General features: G+C 48.4%; 1 protein-coding gene across 4 annotated transcripts in view; it reads right to left on the bottom strand.

Moving 5' to 3' along the window:
* The window catches only part of CPEB4 (cytoplasmic polyadenylation element binding protein 4), a 59,187-nt gene that overhangs the window by 10,570 nt on the left and 26,386 nt on the right, over nt 1-22,231 (bottom strand). The window contains exons 3-5 of one of the 4 annotated variants that reach the window (XM_004611485.2): nt 13,207-13,257; nt 3,218-3,241; nt 1,329-1,502 (exon numbers count right to left, since the gene is read on the bottom strand). In XM_004611485.2, the coding sequence (XP_004611542.1) occupies nt 1,329-1,502; nt 3,218-3,241; nt 13,207-13,257 (249 nt within the window). The remainder of the gene's footprint in view (nt 1-1,328; nt 1,503-3,217; nt 3,242-13,206; nt 13,258-22,231) is intronic. The other 3 variants (XM_012933438.2, XM_012933436.2, XM_012933437.2) reach the window with 3 other exon arrangements.

Here is a 22,231-nt window from a genome sequence, read left to right as displayed (position 1 = left end):
ATTCTGCAGCTCCCACTATTCCTCAGAAATCTGGTGGAATGGGAGGCCTGTCCCCCTCAATGCTACTGACCGAGCTTCCAGCTTCGCTCTGAGAGATAAGGCCAAATCACACTCACAAATGCCATTAGTCCCACCCCATTTCCATCAGCTCTTCCATCACGTGAGTCTGTGGCTCTCTATTTCAGGATAAGAGCGAGACCCTTTGGCCAGACAAAAGCACTGATGCAAAAAAGAAGCCCTGACTCTCCGATTCGAAGGCAAATGAAGAGCAGGGCCAAAGGAGAAAGAGCGGCACACCTGAGACCAAAGGCCGGAACTGACAGCTGGTCCAAAATTTCCGAGGGCCTCCCCTGCACCTTTGCCAACCCACCATCTGGTGTTTAGTTGCTCTTTTGAACCACTTTCATCTCAATCTTCCAAAAGATAGACTGTCTGGACCCCGGTGGTCCCGGTTCCCATATTAAATGATGAAACCTTATCACCAGAGATTTTTTATGCCATCCTGGGAATGGCGGTGTCTTCATTTCCATGGAGAAACCCCGAGACAGAAGAAAGGAACAAAAGAAACCGGGTAAACAGTTGTCCACAGTCCATTTCTTTGTGGGGTTGTTGTTTTTTTTCATGAGGGTCACTTAGACCCATAGATGAAGAGAGGCTGCCAAGCCCCCTCGGCCTTTGCATGACTGGCTCCTTATTCAGTTCTCAGAGCAAATACCACTTCCGCCATGACGGTTTCCCTGCCGCGCTATCTCAGACTCCCCACTGCTCCGTTGCTGCGCAGCTTTCCTAGCCACACTCCTCTGCACTGCGTTGCTTGTATGTTGACAGTTTTCGATCTGCCTCCCTGCCACATACACAAACACACACACACTTTGTAAGCAGGGACTTTTTCTCTTGGCTACGATTGTAAACAAGCTGACTGGACTGCCTGGCTTTGAGAAAGCATGTCAACATTGGGAAGCAAAAACATGCCACCAAACGACCTAACTCCCAAGTTCTCATTCAGAGACTTCGGATGTTCCAGCCATGAACAACAGCCACTAAGGGGAGCGTTCAAACAAAGTAGTGGGGAAAACCAAACTGGGAGCACATCCCATTGGACTGGGCTCAGGCCCAAACGCAATCCACCACCTATCCAGCCAGCATTTCCCCCAGTGCCCTTTCCTCTTTCGTTTCCCTTCCAGTTTTAAAAGTTCTGCTCCCCAGTTCCTGCTGGGACCTGACCGACCCCGCAGGAGGGCTGACCTGGCACAGTGATCACCAGGGAAAGCCTGGAGTAGAGAGGGCAGTCTGAGCACCAAGGCCGCTGCTGGCTCTTTCTGACCTACCTTCATCAATGTCAGGAGGTAAGCCACCCACAAACACCTTGCGGGAATAGCGCTCCACTCTCTCTCCATTCTGGTGAGTGAAGCAGTGAGGTGACCCCAAGCCACTGTGAAGCGGTTGATCCCCACGGCCGTCATCCAAGAATCCATCTTCCATCGGGAACAGGGACGACTGACCTGGAACAGAAAGCAGGGACACACGCTAACAGGAAATGTGCCGGGCGCCTGAGCGTCTCTCACAAGACACAAGGGCAGCCGCATCAACGCCGCTACTCTTCCTTTCCTCGCTCAGTGCCAAATAAGATCCTCAGTTGTGCATCGGATTCCCATTGCCTCAGAGTCCCAGTAGGGTCGCAGAGAAAAGGCCACGGTTATGAGAGATCCCCAGTGGGAACCTGAAACTTTAGCGCGGTGGCAGGCGAGCAAACTGGTGGCCGGTGGCCATGGCAGAGCCCCAGCACGAATGCTCAGCATTGCACTCGGCGATCAGATGCCATGTCCTCTGAATCGTCCAATTTTCCCCCAAAGACAGCCTGCAATATTCTCCTCCAAGGCTTGCGTATGCCTCCCAAGTCCAACTGGATGTGCAAAGGTGCCTGCTCTCACCAGCGTTTCCCTAAAACAAGCCTCAAAACCCACTGGAGGCTGGCAGCCAAGGTGACAGTGAATTGGTTCTGTTTTTCTGTCAAAGGCATGCTAGACTGTCTCGGAGCTGCGCCTCTCGCAGCTGTGCTGGCCCCATTTGCTGCTGGAGCACTACCCCTGTGAGAATACGCAGGGAGACTGCGGGGCCTCGGGGTGCAGGCTCTCCCCAGAACCCCCTGGTGCAAAAGAGGCAGATTTAAATCAGAAGAACACAGAGTCACAAGTCACTGCACAATCTCCCAAGGCCCTGGTTTGTCACTTTTCAAGTTGCTTCTAGAACATTCCACACAGGGGGATTGTGAGAGATTTCCCTCAAATGTGACCCAGGAGCTGCCTGGACTCACACAGTCCTGTTGGCCTTCTTTCAACTCTGCTTACGAAACTTTGGTGAGTGGAGAATCTCTGTCTGAACTGATCAGTTCAGAATTTCTCCCAAAATGTTACAGCTCTGAAGAATTACATAATGGGGGATGGGCAGGAGGGGGTGACATACACATTATAAAATTGGAGGTAAGTTCCTGAACGGTCTTTAAAGATCACCTATGCTTTAAAACTAAGAAACAACCTTATAAAAAGAAAAAATATATAGGCAATAATTTTTAATTATAGGCAAAAGTAAGATATTCCAGGCACGTCAGTAAAGTGAGTCTTGAAATTCTCTAATTTCTGAGCAGTCATTTCTTTAGTTGTTCTCATTTAAAACTCAATCGTACTAAATATCATTAACAACATAAAGGGCCCAGAATGTGGTTCCCATGGCAGAGAATGTGCCTTGCACTCGCGGGGCCCTGGGTTTAATCCCTGGCCCTATAGAGCCCCTCCAAACACTGCTCTATAGGTGTGGGTCCCGCAGTCCCCACAAAAAAATAGACATATAATATCCAGGTAAAATTGAGTCTCCAGTATAATCAAGAGCTTGCAGATCAGTCAGATTCTGTTTTCTTTGTAAAAGATTTTTTAAAAATTTTGTTTCTCTGAAGCGATTCCTTTCAGAAAGGGGGAAGATTGAGGGGGGAGGGAAGCCAGTCTTCAAGAGGAAAATTCTTTGAATTCAAATCCAACTCTAGCATTCTGCAAGTGTCTCCAGAACTCGAGGGTGCGGAGTTCCTAACGTTGACTCGACACAAGGTAGGGAGGGGAGAGACAGTTTCCTTCCCCCACCCGCTGCCCACAGCGGAGGCTACTGAACACGCAGTTCCTCTCCAAATACAAGGGAGACATTCAAAAGTTAGAAACAGTAGTGTTACCTCTCCTGCGCCCATATGTCCTTGCTGCATGTCAAATGAGAAAAAACAAACAAACAACCTTTCAAACATCATCAAAAGAATCAACTGTGACTTCATTGAACCGCTCCATTGAAATGGACCAAGTTTGGCTAGATCATCACCGTGTCTCCCAAAACAAGGAATTTGAATAGTGAGAGGTCGACTGGATGCATTCTTTTCTTTCTGTCTGTCTCTCTCTTTTCAAAGTTCTTGGGAAGCTGTACTGAGCTTTAAGTGTTGTCAGGGAAACTTTCTGCTTGGCCACCCCAGGTTGAGCACTGTGCAGATGGTACTCGGTGACCTAAACCGGTTCCTACAGCACTGTCCTTCTTTCATGCAGAACGCACAGGTAACCAGCAATTCAGTCAGTACTACAATTGTTACAGTGCAACTGTTCACACTTTGGGATAGAGAACTTTGATATTATTTCTCAATTAATCCCTAATAAAGAAAACCATACCAATGAAATTTGTAGAAAATTCACAAACTTCCTTTTTAGCCAAAGTTTTCTCATTAAATCTTCTAGCATGTTCCTCATGCCAAATGTTTGGCACCGTATCACCAAATATGTTCCAGACCAAGAGAAGAAAGGTATATCAGATAATAAAAGAGACAAATATAATTGAAGACACAAGGAACGCCAACGTAAACTCTGTCAGGGATAGTCATAAAAAAGGCCTCCCCTAAAACCAATGAGCTTTCCCAAGCCTGGCTTGTCCTAACACCTCCACTGCAGTCAACAGAGGTTTCTGTAAGGCCTGCTGCTGCCAGGCACTGGGCGAGAGGGTATGTGGCCTTGGATGCCACCGGACCACAGCAGGAAATGATCGCAGGACAGGCCTCCTGGCCTGATGGCAAAACAGGAACAGAAGAGGCAGGGGAAATGGTTCGTGTGAGGGTTCAAGGAGACGATGGTATCAGCTGGACCTTGAGGAGGAGGAGAGGGCTGTGATGGCCTGGCATACCCAAAGGGCTGCTGCAATGCTCAGGACATGACAAGACAGAATGCTTAGCCCTTCTCGTAAGTGCTAAGTCAGTCTAAGGCACAACTCAGAAGTGCCATGTGTTTATTTTCCAAATCCCAGCCCTACCACTGCCAAATACCAGGGATTTTGCCAGAGCACTTAAGCAAATGGATGAAAACCACATAAAATACATTTGGTATGTTGTAGGCTAGGGGGCCATGAGGTGCTTGGCTCACTTGGGCAATCTGACAGATGTTAGGAAGACAAATGATGGCACCAAAGCAGATGCCTGTTTAAGAACATTCTATTCCTCTACTTGCCTGTAAGACAAAGTCACTGGGTGACAACGAAATATTTTAAATCCCTGTTCTGTCAGTCTTAACAAGAATCTGATGGGTGGTTGCTGTTTGGGTTTTTAAGTAGAAAGATCATTGCAAAGAGGAAGCTTTTATAAACTTTATAAAATTTACATAATGCTTAGGGGCTATTCCTGCTCTGTGCTCAGGAGTGAGCCCTGGCAGTGCTCTGGGGACCTTATGTGGTGTTGGGGATTGAACCAAGTTAGCTGCATGCAAGGCAAGTGCCTTAACCCCTGCACTACGTCTCCGGGCCTGCCTTCTCTTTCTCGAGACAATGCTGTTTACGTTATTTTTAATGTAGAAACTTGACATAGGACATATGGGGAAAGTACATCTGAAATTGCCTGTGAAATCACAATCCAGATAATCACAGACTGGTCAAAGGGCCCTTCGTGCTACGTTTGAGAGACACTAGTCAGCTCCCTTTTGTCAGCTTTTTCAAAGTATACTTGGCACCATCGGATATGGATGAAATGCTTCTAACACAGCCCCTTCACCACTTTTCTGAGGAAGGTGTCAGATTTCCACATCTCACCATGTTCAAGGCTGGCATATTATTTGATGTTTCTCAAACATGCCTGGAAGTGACAAGTGGTTAAAAATGAAAAAAGAAAAAAAAGACTCTAACTGTGTTGGAAGAAATCTCCAGTTCAGAGCACTGCTGTAGGAGTTTGCTGAGAGAAACTGCTCAGCTTCTCTGCCCTCCCCAGTGTCCACGGCAAGACCGACACACTGGTGGGATTTCGATGATCCTTATTGGATAGAAATCTTCTTACTGCCAACAGAGACCAAAAGAACAGTGTGTGTGTGTGTGTGTGTGTGTGTGTGTGTGTGTGTGTGTGTGTGTGTGCTGACTTCTTTTTCTTAAAAATTGGGGTGGGGGGCACACCCGGCTGTGCTCAGAGAGCTGATGTGGTGTGGGGATCAGACCAGTGTTGAAGCACTCTCTTTGACCCCTAGGTGTTTACTCTTATTTTCGTTTCATAATTTGACTTCTGGAGGCCTCAGCGCTTCATTTGAGAATGAACACATGGTTCAAGAACGGTCTCATGAGCTGGGAGTATTACGGCTGCGAGTTTTTGTCACTGCTTCTTGCACAGAGCCAGGACTAAGCCTGAGCACAGCCAGGTGTGGCCCCCAAGCTGAAAAATAAATAAACAAAAGAAAGCACAAGAAAAGAAGAGTGGAACAAATGCTGTGCCATGATCCAAAGGGCTCCAAAGATGAGGCTTGTATGAGGAGCCCGTGAGTACTAAGTGTCCCTGCCTGTGTCAGTTTAAGACACAAACAGATTTGTGGAAATGTGTATCAATTTTTATTCTACCAACAATCACAGACTCTCAGGACAGAGGAACTGAGATGTGGAAAGACAGAAGGATTTCACATCTTGCTTTATCCATCTCTGTGCTATTTAAATTCATTACTGGGCATAATGTGCTACTTTATTTATTGATGAGTCATTTTGGGATTTCTTCTTGGTATTTATTTAAAAAGAAAACAGCAGAAATTTAAAAAAATTTTCTTACAAAAGGGTATTCAGACCATACCTGGCATTGCTTAGAAATTACTCCTGGCTCTGGTTCATGGGGTGACTCCTGGCATTGCTCAGGGGACCATATATGATGCCTGAGTTTGAACCCATGACCACTGTGTCCAAAGCAAGGGCCTTAACCTTTGTATTATCTCTCCGAGCCCACTAAATTAAAGAAAAACACTATTTCCTGTATGAAAGCAGCTAATCAATTTAATTAAGAATAGGACTCTGGGTCATAAGGTAAAATATTACTAGCTTTTAGGTGGGACGTAGGGCAGGGGTCTGGGTCAGGCTAGTTGGCCAAGCTCAAGGTCTCTGTCTATCTCTTATTCCTGTCATGTGCAGAAAGCTGATTGAAATTCTATTTGGAAAGCAAGGAGACAGGACTCGAATGAAAAGACGTTAGTGAGCAACCGCTTTTTCAAGTAGGCCCAAACTAAAGGTCTGTGGGGGAATTCATCAAATTAGTACATCATCTGAAAAGATGAAACTCAGGGCTGGGGTGAATGGGAGGGTTGCTAGGGGGTCTGTGGGGAAGAGAGGTGGCTATACTGGTGATAGGAATAATGTTGGAATTATGTGTTTGGCACACTGCCATTGACAGCATTGTAAGTCACAGAGAACTTCAATCAATCAAAATAATTCATAAAATATATCTGCACTTGAAAAAAAAAGAGGAAAATCAGGGCTGAGGGAGGTAGTACAGTGGCCATGCATAAGGCTTCTCCTGGGCGTGATCCCTGGCACAAAAAGGGAGGGAAAGAGGGAGAGAGGGAGGGAAAGAGGGAGGAAGGAAGGAAGGGAGGGAGGGAGGGAGGGAGGGAGGGAGGGAGGGAGGGAGGAAGGAAGGAAGGAAGGAAGGAAGGAAGGAAGGAAGGAAGGAAGGAAGAGTGGGAGGGAGGAAGGAAGGGAAGGAGGGAAGGAGGAAAGAAGGAAGGAAGGAAGGAAATAGAAATCAAAGGTGAAAGAGTTAATCTGGCAAAGGGAAAAAGTGAGTAGAACCCAAAAAAACAGTCCAAAAGAACAAGGCATACAACCTGCAAAGACGCAAAAAAATGTTTCAAATGTTTTATCCAACACACCTAAATTTAATGTCACAAAATTATTTTGTTTAATTATTATTTAAACATAAATAAGTAAAAATTATTTATGTTTAATAGCTAGAATTTTCTAGGTCACATTGACTTGGGTCTTATGTAGCTTGCTAGTACAGCAAAGAACATTGGTAAGAGAGAATAAAGATATGAGATATGAGAGAATAAAGATAGAAGATATGCCATTCTAATTTCTGTATCTCCTCCACACTCGGCTTATTTATGAATATGCAGGGTTGATGACGAATAACACAAGGATTGAGGCCAGAGAGTCAGTTCAACAAACAAAGGAGACAATACGATTTGCATGTGGGAGGCCTGGGATTGATCCCTGGTACTGTCCCTTGAGCACTGTTGGGAGTGACCTCTGAGCACAGAGCCAAGAGTAGCCCTGGGTGTGGCCCCAAAACATAAAACAGACAAAATATGTAACTGTGTAGGTGACAGATGTTCAATGGTATCTCCTCCTCAAAAGTCAATTTGTGTGTGTAGATCTCAGGCTGGTCTTCAACAACCATCCTCAGCTTTCAGCAGGACTGAGGCTGGGCAACAGGAGCAATGGAGTCACTGCACATTTTCAGTGTCTTTTCCATAAACACTGTGCTCTTTCACCATGATCATGCCAGTATTGGAACAATTTGCACCACATACCCACTCTCTTAATTAATAGACTTCTGTCACCTTTGCTTTTGTATAATCTTCCTTTTATTTTTAAGAATGACAACCAGGACACATGTTTTCTGTTCATCTTTAAAAGTTCTCTTCCGAATCTCCTCAAAAATAAGCAAGTATTGGGGCTGGAGCGATAGCACAGCAGGTAGGGCATTTGCCTTGCACGCGGCCGACCCGGGTTCTAATCCCAGCATCCCATATGGTCCCCCGAGCACCGCCAGGGGTAATTCCTGAGTGAAGAGCCAGGAGTAACCCCTGTGCATTGCCGGGTGTGACCCAAAAACAAAACAAAAAAAAAATGGGGCTGGAGCGATAGCACAGCGGGTAGGGCGTTTGCCTTGCACTCGGCCGACCCAGGTTCGATTCCCAGCATCCCATATGGTCCCCCGAGCACTGCCAGGAGTGATTCCTGAGTGCATGAGCCAAGAGTGACCCCTGTGCATCGCCGGGTGTGACCCAAAAAGAAAAAAAAAAATAAGCAAGTATTGTAGTTGATACTTCCAGAAGCAGGAAATGGTGCTGGAGAGATAATCCAGCAGGCAGGGCGCTTGCCTGGCATGCAGCTAACTGGCATTACACAGGGGCCCCCAACAAACCCCACCTGGAGTAATTCCCTGAGCACAGAGCCAGCAGTGAGTCCTGGTGTGCTCCTGACCCCCAGCACCAAAATCTAATAAATCAAAGCAAGACATTTGTTACAAGCATGCAAGCCTTTTAAAACCTAGTATATTTTGCTGCTGGCCTAGAACTCTCCCGGCATCATATTCAATTTCTGAAGCTGCGAATCTGAAGGACTCGGAAAGCTCAGGACCCTCCCGGACCCCTTCTGCAGAGGCGGTGGTGGCGACATCTCAGGGGCACTCCCTGAGGCAGGTGAAAGCCTCCTGGTGGGTAAGAGGAAGTGCTTTTAATCCAAACCTGTTCAGAGCAAAATACGAGCAGAGCAGCCCGAGGTATCAGGGGCATCAGCAGAGGATTCTTTTGTGAGCTCACTGTGAGGCAGAGTAGTTTCTAGCTACTTCTAAAGGATCAAAGGAGAGATATTCTAACTCCACCCCACTCCGTAAGATGAATGAGAGAAAGGCAGGTCATGAGGAGCACTGTGTCCCCCGCCTCAAGGGGCAGATATTTCAGTCCCAACTCCCAGGAGCCCCAAAAGTGACTGTCTTTGGAAATAGGGTCTTGAAAAGGGGATCAGTAAGGTTAAATGCGATCAGTGGTATGAGCTGAATCTAAAATAACCAGGATCCATACGAGAAGAGATGAGGACAGACATACATGGAGGGAAAGCCACAGAGAACACAGGAAGACGCCGTCTACACCCCAACAAGAGACCTTGGAGGCTTCCAGCCTCTGAGGCTAGACAATTTTTGGTTTAAGCCACACAATCTGAAGTGCTTGTTATGGCAGATGGAACCAACTAATACAGCCTCTAATTTCCTTTTGAAAGTTTAGTTTTATGCCTTTTAACTAAACCTTCCCAACCCCCAACTTCCAGGTTGCCTTCCCCCAACCCCCCAAAAAAATCTTTACAGCTAATAACAAAGTGAGAAAGGAATTGCTTAGAACATACAGGTCCACAGTCTCAGCAGAGGCTGAATTATGCTGGCAATGTCTTTTAAAAGTCATGAGTGGTGTCTGAAGGTCATGTGTTCTATGAAAACTGATGACTGAGCACGGTCCCCAGAGAAAAGTCTGATTGGATCTGCTGATGTGCGGACTAGTAAAGCCCCTTTATCTCTGAACATGCACATTCTAGCCTGATTCCGTATAAACTGCTGAGGCGGGGAGACTGCTCCGAGGCTGGGTCATTCAGTTATTGAGTTGGGAACCCCACTTCTTTCCCCAAAGATTGGAAATGTCTTGCCAATTTCAAAAACCAGTTAATGAAATCCGAGTAGAAATTCAAATGCTCAGTGAGAAAGAGCATGCAGAGAGCTCTTCCAGATTTGTATTCCCACAAGAAACAGCTTTCAACTGACAGGCCTGTGAGAAAAGGCTCTGAAAGCTAAGTTGGCGGAAAGCAGAGCCCTGCCTGGTCATCCTTCTCGAGGCTTTTAAAGCCTGAGCAGACAAAGAATGGCTCCACAAAGTTCCTGAAGAGCAAATACTGAATAATGGATATAGTAGGTTGGCTTTTCATTGCAGTTTTAATTATTTATATAAGAAAATATATTTTAAATTTATTTTTGTTTATTTGGGGTCCTCAACCAGTGATGCCCAGGGGTTACTTTTGGCTTTGCACTCAGGAATTACTCCTGGTGGTGCTTGGGGGACCACAAAGCATGCCAGGAATCCAAGGGCGCCTGCCTTGTACACCACTGACCCTAGTTCTATTTGTGGCATCACAAAAGTCTCCTGAGCCTCACCAAGAGTAATCCATGAGCACAGAGCCAGGAGTAAGCCCTGAGCACAATCAGGTGTGGCCCGAAGTACAAGACAGAAGGACAAAACACAGGAGGACAAACACAGGCTGATCTCAGTCATCTGTGATATACAGAAAACCAGGATGAGAACAATGCAAGGCATTTAAGCGGGGATGCATAGAACACCGCTGGCCCTAGAACAGAGGAAGAAGAAGGACAAGGAAGGAAAGAAACTGAGGGGAGATTTAAGAAGTGGACCAGAAGTTACAGGGCTGGTGATCAGGAGCCCAGAACAATGCCCGTACAGAGATTTGGTACCAGGATATCACCAAACCCCAGAGCCAACAGCACTGCAAGCAGGAGAGTCAGACCACAACCGCCAACCCTAGGGGTGCGCCCGGCTGGAGCGATAGCACAGCGGTTGGGCGTTTGCCTTTCACGCGGCCAACTCGAGTTCGATTCCTCCGCCCCTCTCAGAGAGCCCGGCAAGCTACCAAGAGTACCGAGCCCGAGTGGCAGAGCCTGGCAAGCTACCCGTGTGTATTGGATATGCCAAAAACAGTAACAATAAGTCTCTCAATGAGAGACGTTACTGGTGCCCGCTCAAACAAATTGATGAGCAACGGGATGACAGTGACAGTGAGTACTAAAAAATGTTTTTAAAGAAAGAAAAAGAAAACATCATTTATATATGGTGGTAGAGGGGTGGCAACTTTGTATATCAACATGTATATCATATGCATTAATACTATCAAAATGCTGCTTGAACTCTAGCAATAAAAATGGTTCTTAGGAAAGGGAGGAGCTGGAGATAGAGCAGCAAGGATGCATGCCAGCCCTGCACCACGTGGGCCCCGAGCACGCCAGGTATAACCTGCTGACGCCGGGTCCCTGCAGCGATCCCCGGGCTCTGCGGGCTGAGACTCCCTGGCCAGAGCCTCCTGAGCACGGGTTAGGAATCCCCCAAGTTAATAAAAATAAATAATTTATTCATAAAACGAAGACTTCTAGTGGGGGTGGAGATGAGGCCTTCTCGTAATAAGAGACATTTCCAAAGACGAGTGGAGTTGGCTTCCGAGAGACCCAGGCAGCAGTTTCTCATCTTCACACAGGGGATGTGACGCCAGGGGCAACTGACCGAATTTAGCAACAGCCTGAAGAAACTGGGGCAAGGAAAAGCTGATGGCATTGCCCAAGATCACCCGCGGCTCCGGGCGCTCTGCTTCCAGCCTGAACCCGAACCCGGCCCACAGGGAAAGCTGCGGCAGATCATAGCTCAGCCTTCTGCGGCCGGCCTGGGCTGGGCTGGGCTGTTGCCACTATTTCTGGCCGCTAAAGCATGGAAAGAACTGACTTCCATGAGATTTGAATTTTTATTTCGGGGTGGGGGGACAGGTGGGCCCAGCTGGTGGTGCTCAGGACTAGAAAGTTCTGGTTCTGTGCTCAGGGATCAGTCTGGCTTCTGTGCTCAGAGGATCTCTGAGGTGCCAGGGAACAAACCACGCTCGGCTGTGTGCCAGACAAGTATCTCACCCCTGTCCCATTTAGGTGCAGGGGAGGTTTTCAATAAACCGTGTAGTTTCCCGAGGATGGGAGGCACCCAGGAACTCTCATCTGTCACAGAGACTCTGCCTGGCTTCCCAACAACCCTCCTAAATTCCACAAACCACTCATTCAAATATGATCCAAAAGGAGAAAACCCAGCAACCCCCAATAATACATATATATATATATATATATATATATATATATATATATATATATATATTAGTTTTTGGGTCACACCTGGCAATGCTCAGGGGTTACTCCTGGCTCTGCACTCAGGAATCACTCCTGGCGGTGCTCAGGGGACCATGTGGGATGCTGGGAATTGAACCCGGGTGGCTGCTTGCAAAGCAAACGCCCTACCTGCTGTGCTATCGCTCCAGCCCCACCCCAATAATAATTTTTAAATCCCCATTTACAGTATTTGATTGGTAAAGAGTTGGAGGGGGATGATGTTGGTTTTTGTTTTGTTTTGTTGAGGGGTGGAATGGGGCTTAGAGAAAAGTGTTTAAAAATGAGTTAATTTGGGCAAATGGAAAACATGACCAAATTAGGAAGACACAAACAAACTGGCCATCCCCATGCATGGGTACATAAGCAGGGACCTAACCAGACCTCTGTTCTTTACCCAGTGACTTTTGGGGGTGAGTGTGGGGGACCGCACTTGGCAGTGCTCAAGGCTTCCTCCTCCTGGCTCAGCGGCATGCAAGGCAAGCGCCCTACCCACTGCGCCATCGTTCCAGCCCCTGCCAGATGCTTCCAAGGACAGTACTGCAACTGCACTTCTCCAAAAGCCACCCTCTGCCCCTTAAGTCCTGTGCACAGATGTTGCTTCCCTCCCTGTCAGGTCAAGTGTGCGTCTGCAGAAGCCCAGAGAAAGAGAACTCAGTGGCCGCATTTCCAAGAGGCCAAGAGAAGTTCCTGAAGGTGCTCGAGGCGAGAGGTGGCTGAAACCTCCCTCTCTTGTTCTCCTTAGTACTGAGTGACCTTGGCCTCTGCAAAAAGTCACACGCTGTGGTCTCAGGCTCCTTTCTGTCTAGTTTTTAGATCTCTTATTACCTTGCACTCTTGCCAGGGAACGTTTTCTCCAACACTGTGGAAATGGTTTTGATGTTGACATTTCAAAGGTCATAAAACAGAAGCTAAGGTAAGATACAGTCATTCTTCAGGGAGCCCGAGGGGGGAATCTCATTTCTTCTGTGTCACTGATTTCAAGACAAGCCCTCCCAGTTCAACAAAGTTACTGCCCCAATCTGGAGCAACCACCATTAATCGTAAAAAAAAAAATCACTGACAGGCCAACCACGACTTGGAATGATGATCGAATTCACGTGAGTCAGAACTTCTCCATGCTGAACCTAACGAGCTTTTCTTCCTCCCCTGGTACTAATTTGCGAGGCTATAGGCTTCGCTGGGATAAATCAATGATCACTTACCATTAATAAGCAGAGAGCTATCGGATCCTGGGTATGAATAGTTTAGACGACCTGAAGGCAAAAGAAGGCCGTTACTCAGTTCATTAGTTTTCCAGAGATGATTTAAAAGTATTCAATAACAGAGCTGACGCAATCACTTTGATTTAAATGGCTAGCTAATGGGCTAAACTCAACTGGTGCCACCAACAGGAGGCAGAAGACCCATCCACCAGGAGGTTCAGGAGCACTTGAGAAGGGCCAGCTTGAAAGCGGGGCAAGGACTCCAGCTCTTCACTCATGCCCCATCCCCACCCCAGAAGTGTTCTCAGGTCCCTTGTTCTAACAGCACCTGGTCAGAGTGACCTCACCGCCTGCCCCCATGCGGGGACAGTGCTCTCCACAGGCAGTGGCTTTTATTTTTTGGTGTGGTTTCTTAGAAGTTAGAGCAATTAGAGCAACAATATTTTTCTTTTCTTTTCCCTTGGGAGGGGCAGATCCAGTGGTGTTTGGGGCTGACTCCAGGCTCTGTGCTCAGGGGACTGACTCAGCTGTCTCTGTGCAACATCAGCACCCTCCCCGCGTCCTCTCTCTGCCCACAGTGCTGTTCTTCTATGGGACTCAGAGCCAGAGACCAAGTGTCTTTGCTGCGGGGAGCCTGACTGTGGTGGCAACATTTCGAGCTGGCCTGTGACACCCCACGAGAGGCGCTCACCTAAGGAAGAGTGGGGGAACTCCAGGAGGACGATCGACCAGCATCTAGGGCGCGTCACATCAGGATACGAGCAGTAAAGTGGACTCAGCGACAGAGTCCATTCAGAAGCAGAGCCTAAGTGGATGCAGCTGGACCTCGGCTCACGAGCTACGACTGAGGAAGTGGCTCGGCAGCAGCACCCCTCACGCCGCAGGCTGTACCAAGACCTCCAAGATGCCAGGACGATTTGGCCAAGTGGGGCCAGAGCTAACAGTGGGCCTAGCACCCCTGCAATCACTCAAAATCCTGCTGTGTTCAAAGAGTCTCCACAGAAAAAGCCAAGCATTCTCTGCTTCTGGTATCTTTTATTTTTGGGTCCACACCTGACAATGCTCGGTGGTTACTCCTGGTCCTGGGCTCCGAGGGCCACTCCAGATAAAGTTTGGGGGATACCATGCAGTGCCAGGGGTCAAACTGGAGTGGGCTGCATACAACCCCCTGGTGCTGGTGAACATTAATGAAACCGCAGCTAAAACCTGGAGTCAAACAGAACCCATATCTGAATGTAATGTATTTCCTATCGTTTAAAACCCAATACAAAGATTTAAAAAACAAGTAAGGTGTGATTACAAGTTTCAGCTTGGTCTTCTTTAGAAAGGGGAAGGAGGCAGGGGATGGGGGATGGGAGAACGAGGAGGCAACAATTAATGTTGGGTATTTCCAACTTTTGCAAAAAAGAAACTGCTTTTATTATTTATTGGTAAATGACCAAGCCAAGTATGCAGATCCAGCAAATTCCATTTGAGTTGTTCTGAAACAAACCCAGATGACAGATCTGTCAGAACATTTTTTATAACGCAAAGACTCAGCCAGGGACCTAGCACAGGAGTTAAGGTGCTTTCATGACACAGCCAATCCCGGTTTAATCCCAGGCACCACCGATGTGGGTCCCCTGAGCCAGGAGTGACTCCTGAGCACTATTGGGTATGGCCCAAACCACACTCTCCCCACCTCCCAAATGAAAAGCGGAGACTTGACTAGGGACTCCTGCTGGAATGAGCTGTGTCTAAGCAGAGGGCGGCAGCTTCCGAATCACTTAACTCAAAGCTGCAGATGACAATCTGTGATGGGACATAGGTAAACATTTTGTTCTGTAAAACCTCAAAATGAACCGAACATATTTAGATGTTTTAATATGCCATAAACTATTTTCTTAAGGAAAAAAGATGCCAAAAGTCAACACAGAAACCAAAACACTCCACTCTATTCATAGGAGTTACAAGGCAATGTTTTGTTATTGCAAAGAAGGTTTTCAGGGCTAATGCTGTGACTGAAACCAGAGCTGTCTCACGTAAATGACTGTGCCCTCCCAGCTAGTGACAAGGAAGGACAATGAACAGTGAGAAATCCAAGAAGCAAATAACCAAACTTGCTGGTCCAGTTTAATAAATCAGGTTCACCTTATCAGAAACTCACCTTTTGGGCACCATTTACGGGGGGGGGGGGGGGGAAGAAAGATAAGAAAATTTCTACTTGTTTAGCACAAAATGCCCTTTAATTCAGTTCTCAGAGGTTTGCCTCAGAGCAACCTGAAGTGACTGCCCCCTCCAACCTAGGTATCAGCCGTGGACACATTTTCTGCTCCCTCACATGCAGAAATTCTGTCCTTCAGCTGAAGCATCACTGACCACGTTCATAACTGAGCTCCAAAAAGGAATAGTGTTTTCCCTTTTCAACCTAGTCTTGGGATAGGATTTCAGCCGAGCTAGAGTGAATGTGGCATCTGAAGAGCAAAGACCCCTGTCAACACTTTGTGAGACTCTTGGTAAAGGTTTTTCTTCCTTTAAAAAAAAAAAATAGAAGCAGTGACACTTAACACACAAAACTTAAAAAAAAGAAAGAATTTTCGAGAGCTTCTTCCCTAACTTCTCCCTATTCTTCCTAAATACTATTTTTGAAACATCAAGAGTCACCCGCTCATGACTTGGTTACGAATGACACATTCATTCTTTCTGGAAATCTGAGAGCTCTGTTCTAGAAGTGCCTGGGCCAGCCCGGTCTTCTGAACTTGCCCAAATCTCCTGTGGTCCCCCTTTCCTCTCTGGGACTACACCCCAGCTGTGTGGATGTCCATTTCTACCACATGTCTTTGGGTTTGGGTTTGTTTTGTTTTGGGGGCATACTGGGTGATGGTAGGAGTTACTCCTAATTCTGTGCTCAGGATCTACTCCTGGCAATGCTTGGGGGACCATATGGGATGCCGGAGATCGATCCTGGATTAGCTGCATGCAAGGCCAGTGGCCTACCCACTGTGCTATCTCTCAAGCCCCCTCGACAGCATTTCTGCATTTTCCTAAGCCCAAGCTTAATGTCCTGACAAGCCCTTCTCCTCTCCTATTGCCAACAGTTGCCCTTGCTTCTTAGGCACATAAAAATCTTTTCCAGGGGCTGGAGTGATAGCACAGCGGATGGAGCGTTTGCCTTGCACGAGGCCCACCCAGGTTCGATTCCCAGCATCCCATATAGTCCCCTGAGCACCGCCAGGAGTGATTCCTGAGTGCAGAGCCAGGAGTGACCCCTGTGCATCGCCAGGTGTGACCCAAAAAGCAAAAAAAAAAAAAAAATCTTTTCCAAATCTTTTTCTTTGTGTGTGTATGCTCTTTCTCAGATTCACTTTGTTTAAGGGCATCCTTTCCCAAAAAGACCCTTCCCTCCTCCAACTTCGAGCCATCTTGTATAGCCATTCTAGCTCCTGGCTAACTCTTGTCTCTTTGACATAATAGCCTCCTCTGGAGCTAGAGCTTAGGGCCCTGCAAAGCTCAGGGCTAAGTTCAGGAGGTCATTCCACTAACTTAGATAACATTTAGGGGCCAGCAAGATAATTTGCCTTGCATGCAGCAGACCCCAGTTTGGCCCCTATAGCCACATATGCCCCCCTCCAAGCACTGCTCGGGTTGACCCCTGGGCACAGAACCAGAAATACCACCCCTATCACTGCTGGGTGTGCCCCCCAAACCAAAACCAAACAAAAACACCAAGAAACAAAAACCACAGCGTTTCACAAATGGACTAAGTAAAGTCAAATAAAAATAACAAATATCACTAAATAGAAATATAAGGGGGTTGGAGGGGCCTGGGCGGTTGGGGTTTTGATGATTCATTTAGTCATAAACAGAGGCTGGGATTGGGCATTCCTCCAGGGAAAGGAAGGCCTGGGAATTTCAGGCAACTGACCTCTTGTGGAGCTCTAATCAAACTCTGAGGGGTTCCTGCCCTACAGAAAGGCCTGAAGCCGGGCACCACCTCATCTTAAGCACATCTGAATGAGCGCAGGGGCGGCTCGGTTGCCTTCTGGAGTCACGCAGAAGGCACAGGCTATATTTGGTGATGTGACTCAACCTCCCCAAATATAGGCGGCTGATAGAGTGTGACTCGGCAGAAGTCCTACCCAGCTCGACAGGACTGCAAAAACTTCCACCCAGCGCCGCATTCTGTGCCCGGCATCTGTGCTGGACAGAACCAAAATTCACCCACCCAACAGAATGACTGTGGAAAGAGGTGCTTCAAAGGACAGTGTGTGTCATTGTCTTCTTTTCCCACACTGACCAAAGTCACCTCCGTAGTCAGTGAGCTGAAAGGAGAAGAAGAGAGACTGAAGGAGCGATTCCAACACAGTAGCAGGGTGCGCTTGGCTGACTTGCAAACTCGAGCAAAGTGATTTTCTAAAGCAGAGCCCTGATATTCTTGGGACTGATGGGTCAGCAGGAAATGATACAATAAATGCTGCCACTTCCAACACAAACACTAAAAAAAGCTCCAGTGCCTGTTGGGCGATTTGATCCCATGCTCTGACCTTCTCTCTTTCAGAGTCAGGACACCAGCAACGCTGGGGAGTTGGTGTCACTCGAGGAGTGATCTTGGGGAAAGAGAGTCCCGCAAGGCTGCTCTGAGCCACAGCTGCCCTCTCCTGGGATGGGGAGACACAGGAGCGAAGGTGAGGTGCTTGCTGGCATGAGGCAACCCTGGTTCGTTCCCTGGCATCACAAGGTCCCAAAGTATCATCAGAGGCCACTTCTGAGCACAGTAGCCCCTAAGCACTGTAGGATGTGAATAAACAAATCACTGTCGCTGTCACTGTCATCCTGTTGTTCATCGATTTGTTCAAGCGGGCACCAGTAGCATCTCCATTGTGAGATTTGTTACTGTGTTTGGCATATTGGATACGCCACGGGTAGCTTGGCAGGCTCTGCCGTGTGGGTGAGATACTCTCTGTAGCTTTCCGGGCTCTCTGAGAGGGGCGGAGTAATCAAACCCGGGTCGGCTGTGTGCAAGGCAAACGCCCTACCGCTGTGCTATTGCTCCAGCCCGAATAAATTAGAATAAACAAATAAAATTTAAAAATCAACTTTGACCGTATCACACTGTCACAACTCTTTTGTTGTTTGTTTGGGGGTCACACCTGGCAGTGCTCAGGGCTTAGGGAACTCTATGTGGTGCCAGGGATCAAACCTGGGTGGGCAGCATGCAGGGCACGTTAACCTCTGTACTACCTCTCAGGACACTGCCAGTGAACACCAGGACAATTCCCACAGCGAATGGGCTTGGTCCATTGCTAAGGTGAATCGAAGAGGCAGACACATCACCCGTGGGCACATCCACAGGCATTTGTCACTGCCACTGCTGACCTCTTTGAGGGCTCCTCCAATCTCCACACCAGGGTCTGAGTCAGTCAAAGCTCCTGTGTGTGCCAGGGCTGGTGGGCTTCAGGCCAGGCTCCACCCCGCTAGTCCTGACCTGCTGCTTTCACCCACACCGCCCACTCATGGCAGCAAGGTGGCGCTGTGGAGACCGAGGCCCTCCGTGGCCAGGCTCCAGCTCCGTGTCAGCCATTCAGGATTTCAATACCAATTTCATACTTTTATGACTGAACACAGAGCCACGGGAGCAAACAGAAACATGTTCAGTGTGTGCGACCCTCTGACGACCAGAAGATTGTTACTTTCACCCGTCTGCCCTGCGGGCCTGCAGAAAGTCCCTAAGCCCCAAAGCAGTCACTGCACCCCAGCCCTGAGCGCCGCAGGAACAACCTGCTCCCGGGAAAGGCATTTCCACGCAGATCACAAAGGAGGAACTAGCCAGGCTGACTCAACCCGAGTGCGGCCATCCTCTCGCCCGCCCCGAAAGGGCCCGTGAAATGAAACACATACACAGAGTTCAGGCTAAACAGCCCGCTTGCTCGCTGGGATCTCGCCTTCAGTGGCTTACAAAATACTTGAATTCATGCCCTTGTTTTTTCCCTCTCTCTGGGTTCTCAGTCCACACACTGCCCTTCATTCCAAGCATTCAGCATTTGGGCCACGAGCTGTGAGGTCCGCCCTCTGTCCAGAAAGCCCCGCCTCTGCCCACTCACCCTCCTACCCGGGCAAGCCTTTTGCAGGCCTCCTTGCCCCAAGCACCTTGCTCTCTGCTTCCAATAACCCCGAAACTCCAGCCAACACCGATTACATGTACTGGACTATTTAAACAGCCTGCTTCTGGATCCTTCTAAACATGTTCTTGGAGGGCACACTGGGGCGGGGGGAGTGAGAGGGTCTACCTTCCCAGCCCAGTGCTGGGAGCAGAGAGAGCGCCTCAGTGAGTGAGGGGTGGATGGCTACAGCCCAGCCCACGGCCAGGTCTGCCTGGAAGAGATGGATGAAAGAGCCAGCATCCCTGAGCCACTACTGACCCAAGTGTCCTTCACAGCTCGAGAAAGCCCTGTGAGAGCTTCTCCACAATTCCAGAAAAGCCTCCCAGTACAGAGACAAGGTGTTCAATTCACATTAATTCCTTTCTTTTAAAATTTTTTTGTTTGTTTTTATTTGGGGGCCACCCCTGCAGTGTTCAGGACTTACTCATAGCTCTGTGCTCAGGGATCACTCCTGTCAGTGCTCAGTGGGTCCAATGGGGTGCCAGGGATCAAACCGGGCTCAGCCACATGCAAAGCAGGTGCATTAACCCCTGTACTATCCCTCCTGCCCCGAGTTGATATCTTTGCCCCTCCCTAAGCTGGTAATAGTCAACCATTTTCCACTGTGAGAGAGCTGACAAAAGAGGAAGAGCTGCTTGTAGCCAAATAAGACCCAAACTGCAACCCAAGAGAAGAGAGTGGCCATCTGGGGATTTTTCTGCTTCACAGAAACAAGAGTTTGCAACTGTCTTGGTTACAAATGGGGAGATCATCTTGTGAGGACAAGAAGAGAAACAAAGCTCCCTCCTTTCGTTTTAGAACAACCCCATCAGCAAAGCGGCCAGGGCATTTTAGGACATGAAAACTTGGAAAATTTCTACTTCAAGTGTTTCCTTTTGCTAAAACCAGGAGCGAGCTTCCTATTGCAGAGAAAGTGCTCCTGGATCACATCCCCCTAGTCCTCCCCCCGCCAGCCTGCCCCCCAGATTGAGCTCTGAGCTCAGAGAACCAGATTGTGAGAGGCCAGAGAAACGAGTGCTTAGCTGGAAGAGGAGCACCCTCCACGGCCTGTTGCGCAGATGGTGGGAGGTTGCAGGAAAGGACGGGCACTTCAAGGCAGGTGCAGAGCTGTGCACGCTAAAAAGCCTCTAGGAGTCTCAAGCTGAGGGAAATGTCTAGAGAGAAACCAGCAAAGCACTGACCCAATTAAGGAATTCAAAAGATTTCCTACTGCCAGTAAATCTAACAACAGGCCAGCAAGCAGGAAGGCTATTTTTATCCCGGCCAGGGGCCTTCTGACTCTGATGCTACATTTAGATAGACCAACAAGATAACTTGCCTTAAGAGGATGTTATGATGCCAGTGAATAAGGGCGATTTTTTTTTTTTAATCTTTCAAAAACTAGGCAGAGTTTTCAGTCCAACAAAACCAATCGAAGTGTTGTTTTTGTATTCTTTTTTAAAAGATAATATCAAAAGTGGGAAAATATACCACAGAGTACCAGACACAGTTTAAGAAATCCAGGAAAATGCCGTGTCCCAGGGCTTAGTCCCGGCTCAGTGCTGAGGGATCAATCACTCCTGGAGGGGCTTGGGGAGCCACCTGGATACGGAGACCAAACCCAGGTCAGTCATGTACAAGGCAAGTGCCCTACCCACTCTACTATGTCTCTGGCTCAAGAGACACATTTTCAAAGGTCCAGAGAGTGAACATAAAGAATTAGTTGGGGTTGGGGGAGCACAGAGCACACAACCAGCTCAGGATGGGTTCCAACCCCAACACCTCAGCCCCAAGACTGAGCCAGGAGCAGCCCCCAAGTACCACTGCATGTGGGCCCTAAACCAAGAGCCAAACAACTCAAGGGTTCATTTGTAAAACTCACCCCTAGGTCAAGAGAATTTGGAGAAGCTGACGTGAGCCCCAAAAATGAAGACCAAGGTGAAGTCCTGAGCAAGCTCAGTTGTTGTGAACAGCGGGAAACTGGCGAGAATGCAGAGGCCCTCTGAAAACTGGCCACCGAGGCCAGAGAGAGACGACAGGGCCTACGGCGTGTGCTGTGCACGTGTCTGACCCAAGATCAGCCCCCAGCATTGCATGGTCCCCCAAGCACCACTGGCTTGGGGCAGGGGGCCCAAACCCCAACACAAAACAGAGCAACAACAAAACAAAGATAAAACCCAAAAAAAAGGCCACAGGGCCCAGGATGCAGCTCACTGAAGAGTGCTCACATCTCACACATGTGAGGTGCTGGTTGTAATATCCGAGACCCACAAAGCCCAAACCACCCAGTCAAAGACTAAACCCTGGCTGCCCTTCCCCCAACCAATCAGCAAAGTCGCCAATTCTAGCGGCTGGCTGCCCTCAAACTGCCATCATCTCCTCTAGATTCAGAGGGCTTCACTGAACCTCCATGAAGTGTGTTCTGGGATTTCATCGTGGATCTGATTTCACCTCTTGTTCAGGATTGAGGAACCCCAGTGCTGATTTCTCCCCAAAACTGGATACACAGAAGACACTTGAGACTTGGAGTTGTCCACCTTCAAGGCGAAATCACAGAAGGCTGTCCAAGGCACTGCCAGGTATCGGGAGGTTCTGGGGCACAAGGCCAACAGGCTTGGCTTCAACTCCCACGTGTGGCCCCAGGCACGGAAAACAGTAGCCCTTAAGGGAGGGGACCACACCTGGGGTGCTCAGGGGTCACCCCTGGCAGTGAATGTCACTTCATTTTAGGGGTGGGGAATAGTGACTCCTGGTGGGCAATTCCCTGCGGGGCCTGAGGGTGTTAGGTTGCTTGGGCCCTGCCGCCAGGTGCTTCTTGGGCATGTGGTGCTGGGGGGGCCATGAAGAGTCTGCACCCCCAGCCCCCCGTGAGCTCTCTCCCCTTGGCCTGGCCCAGCCCGGAGTGT

The sequence above is a fragment of the Sorex araneus genome, chromosome 2, assembly GCF_027595985.1.
Source record: "Sorex araneus isolate mSorAra2 chromosome 2, mSorAra2.pri, whole genome shotgun sequence".
Classification (NCBI taxonomy): Eukaryota; Metazoa; Chordata; class Mammalia; order Eulipotyphla; family Soricidae; genus Sorex; species Sorex araneus.
Note: the sequence above shows the minus strand (reverse complement) of the source record. Positions and strands in the feature narration are given on the sequence as shown.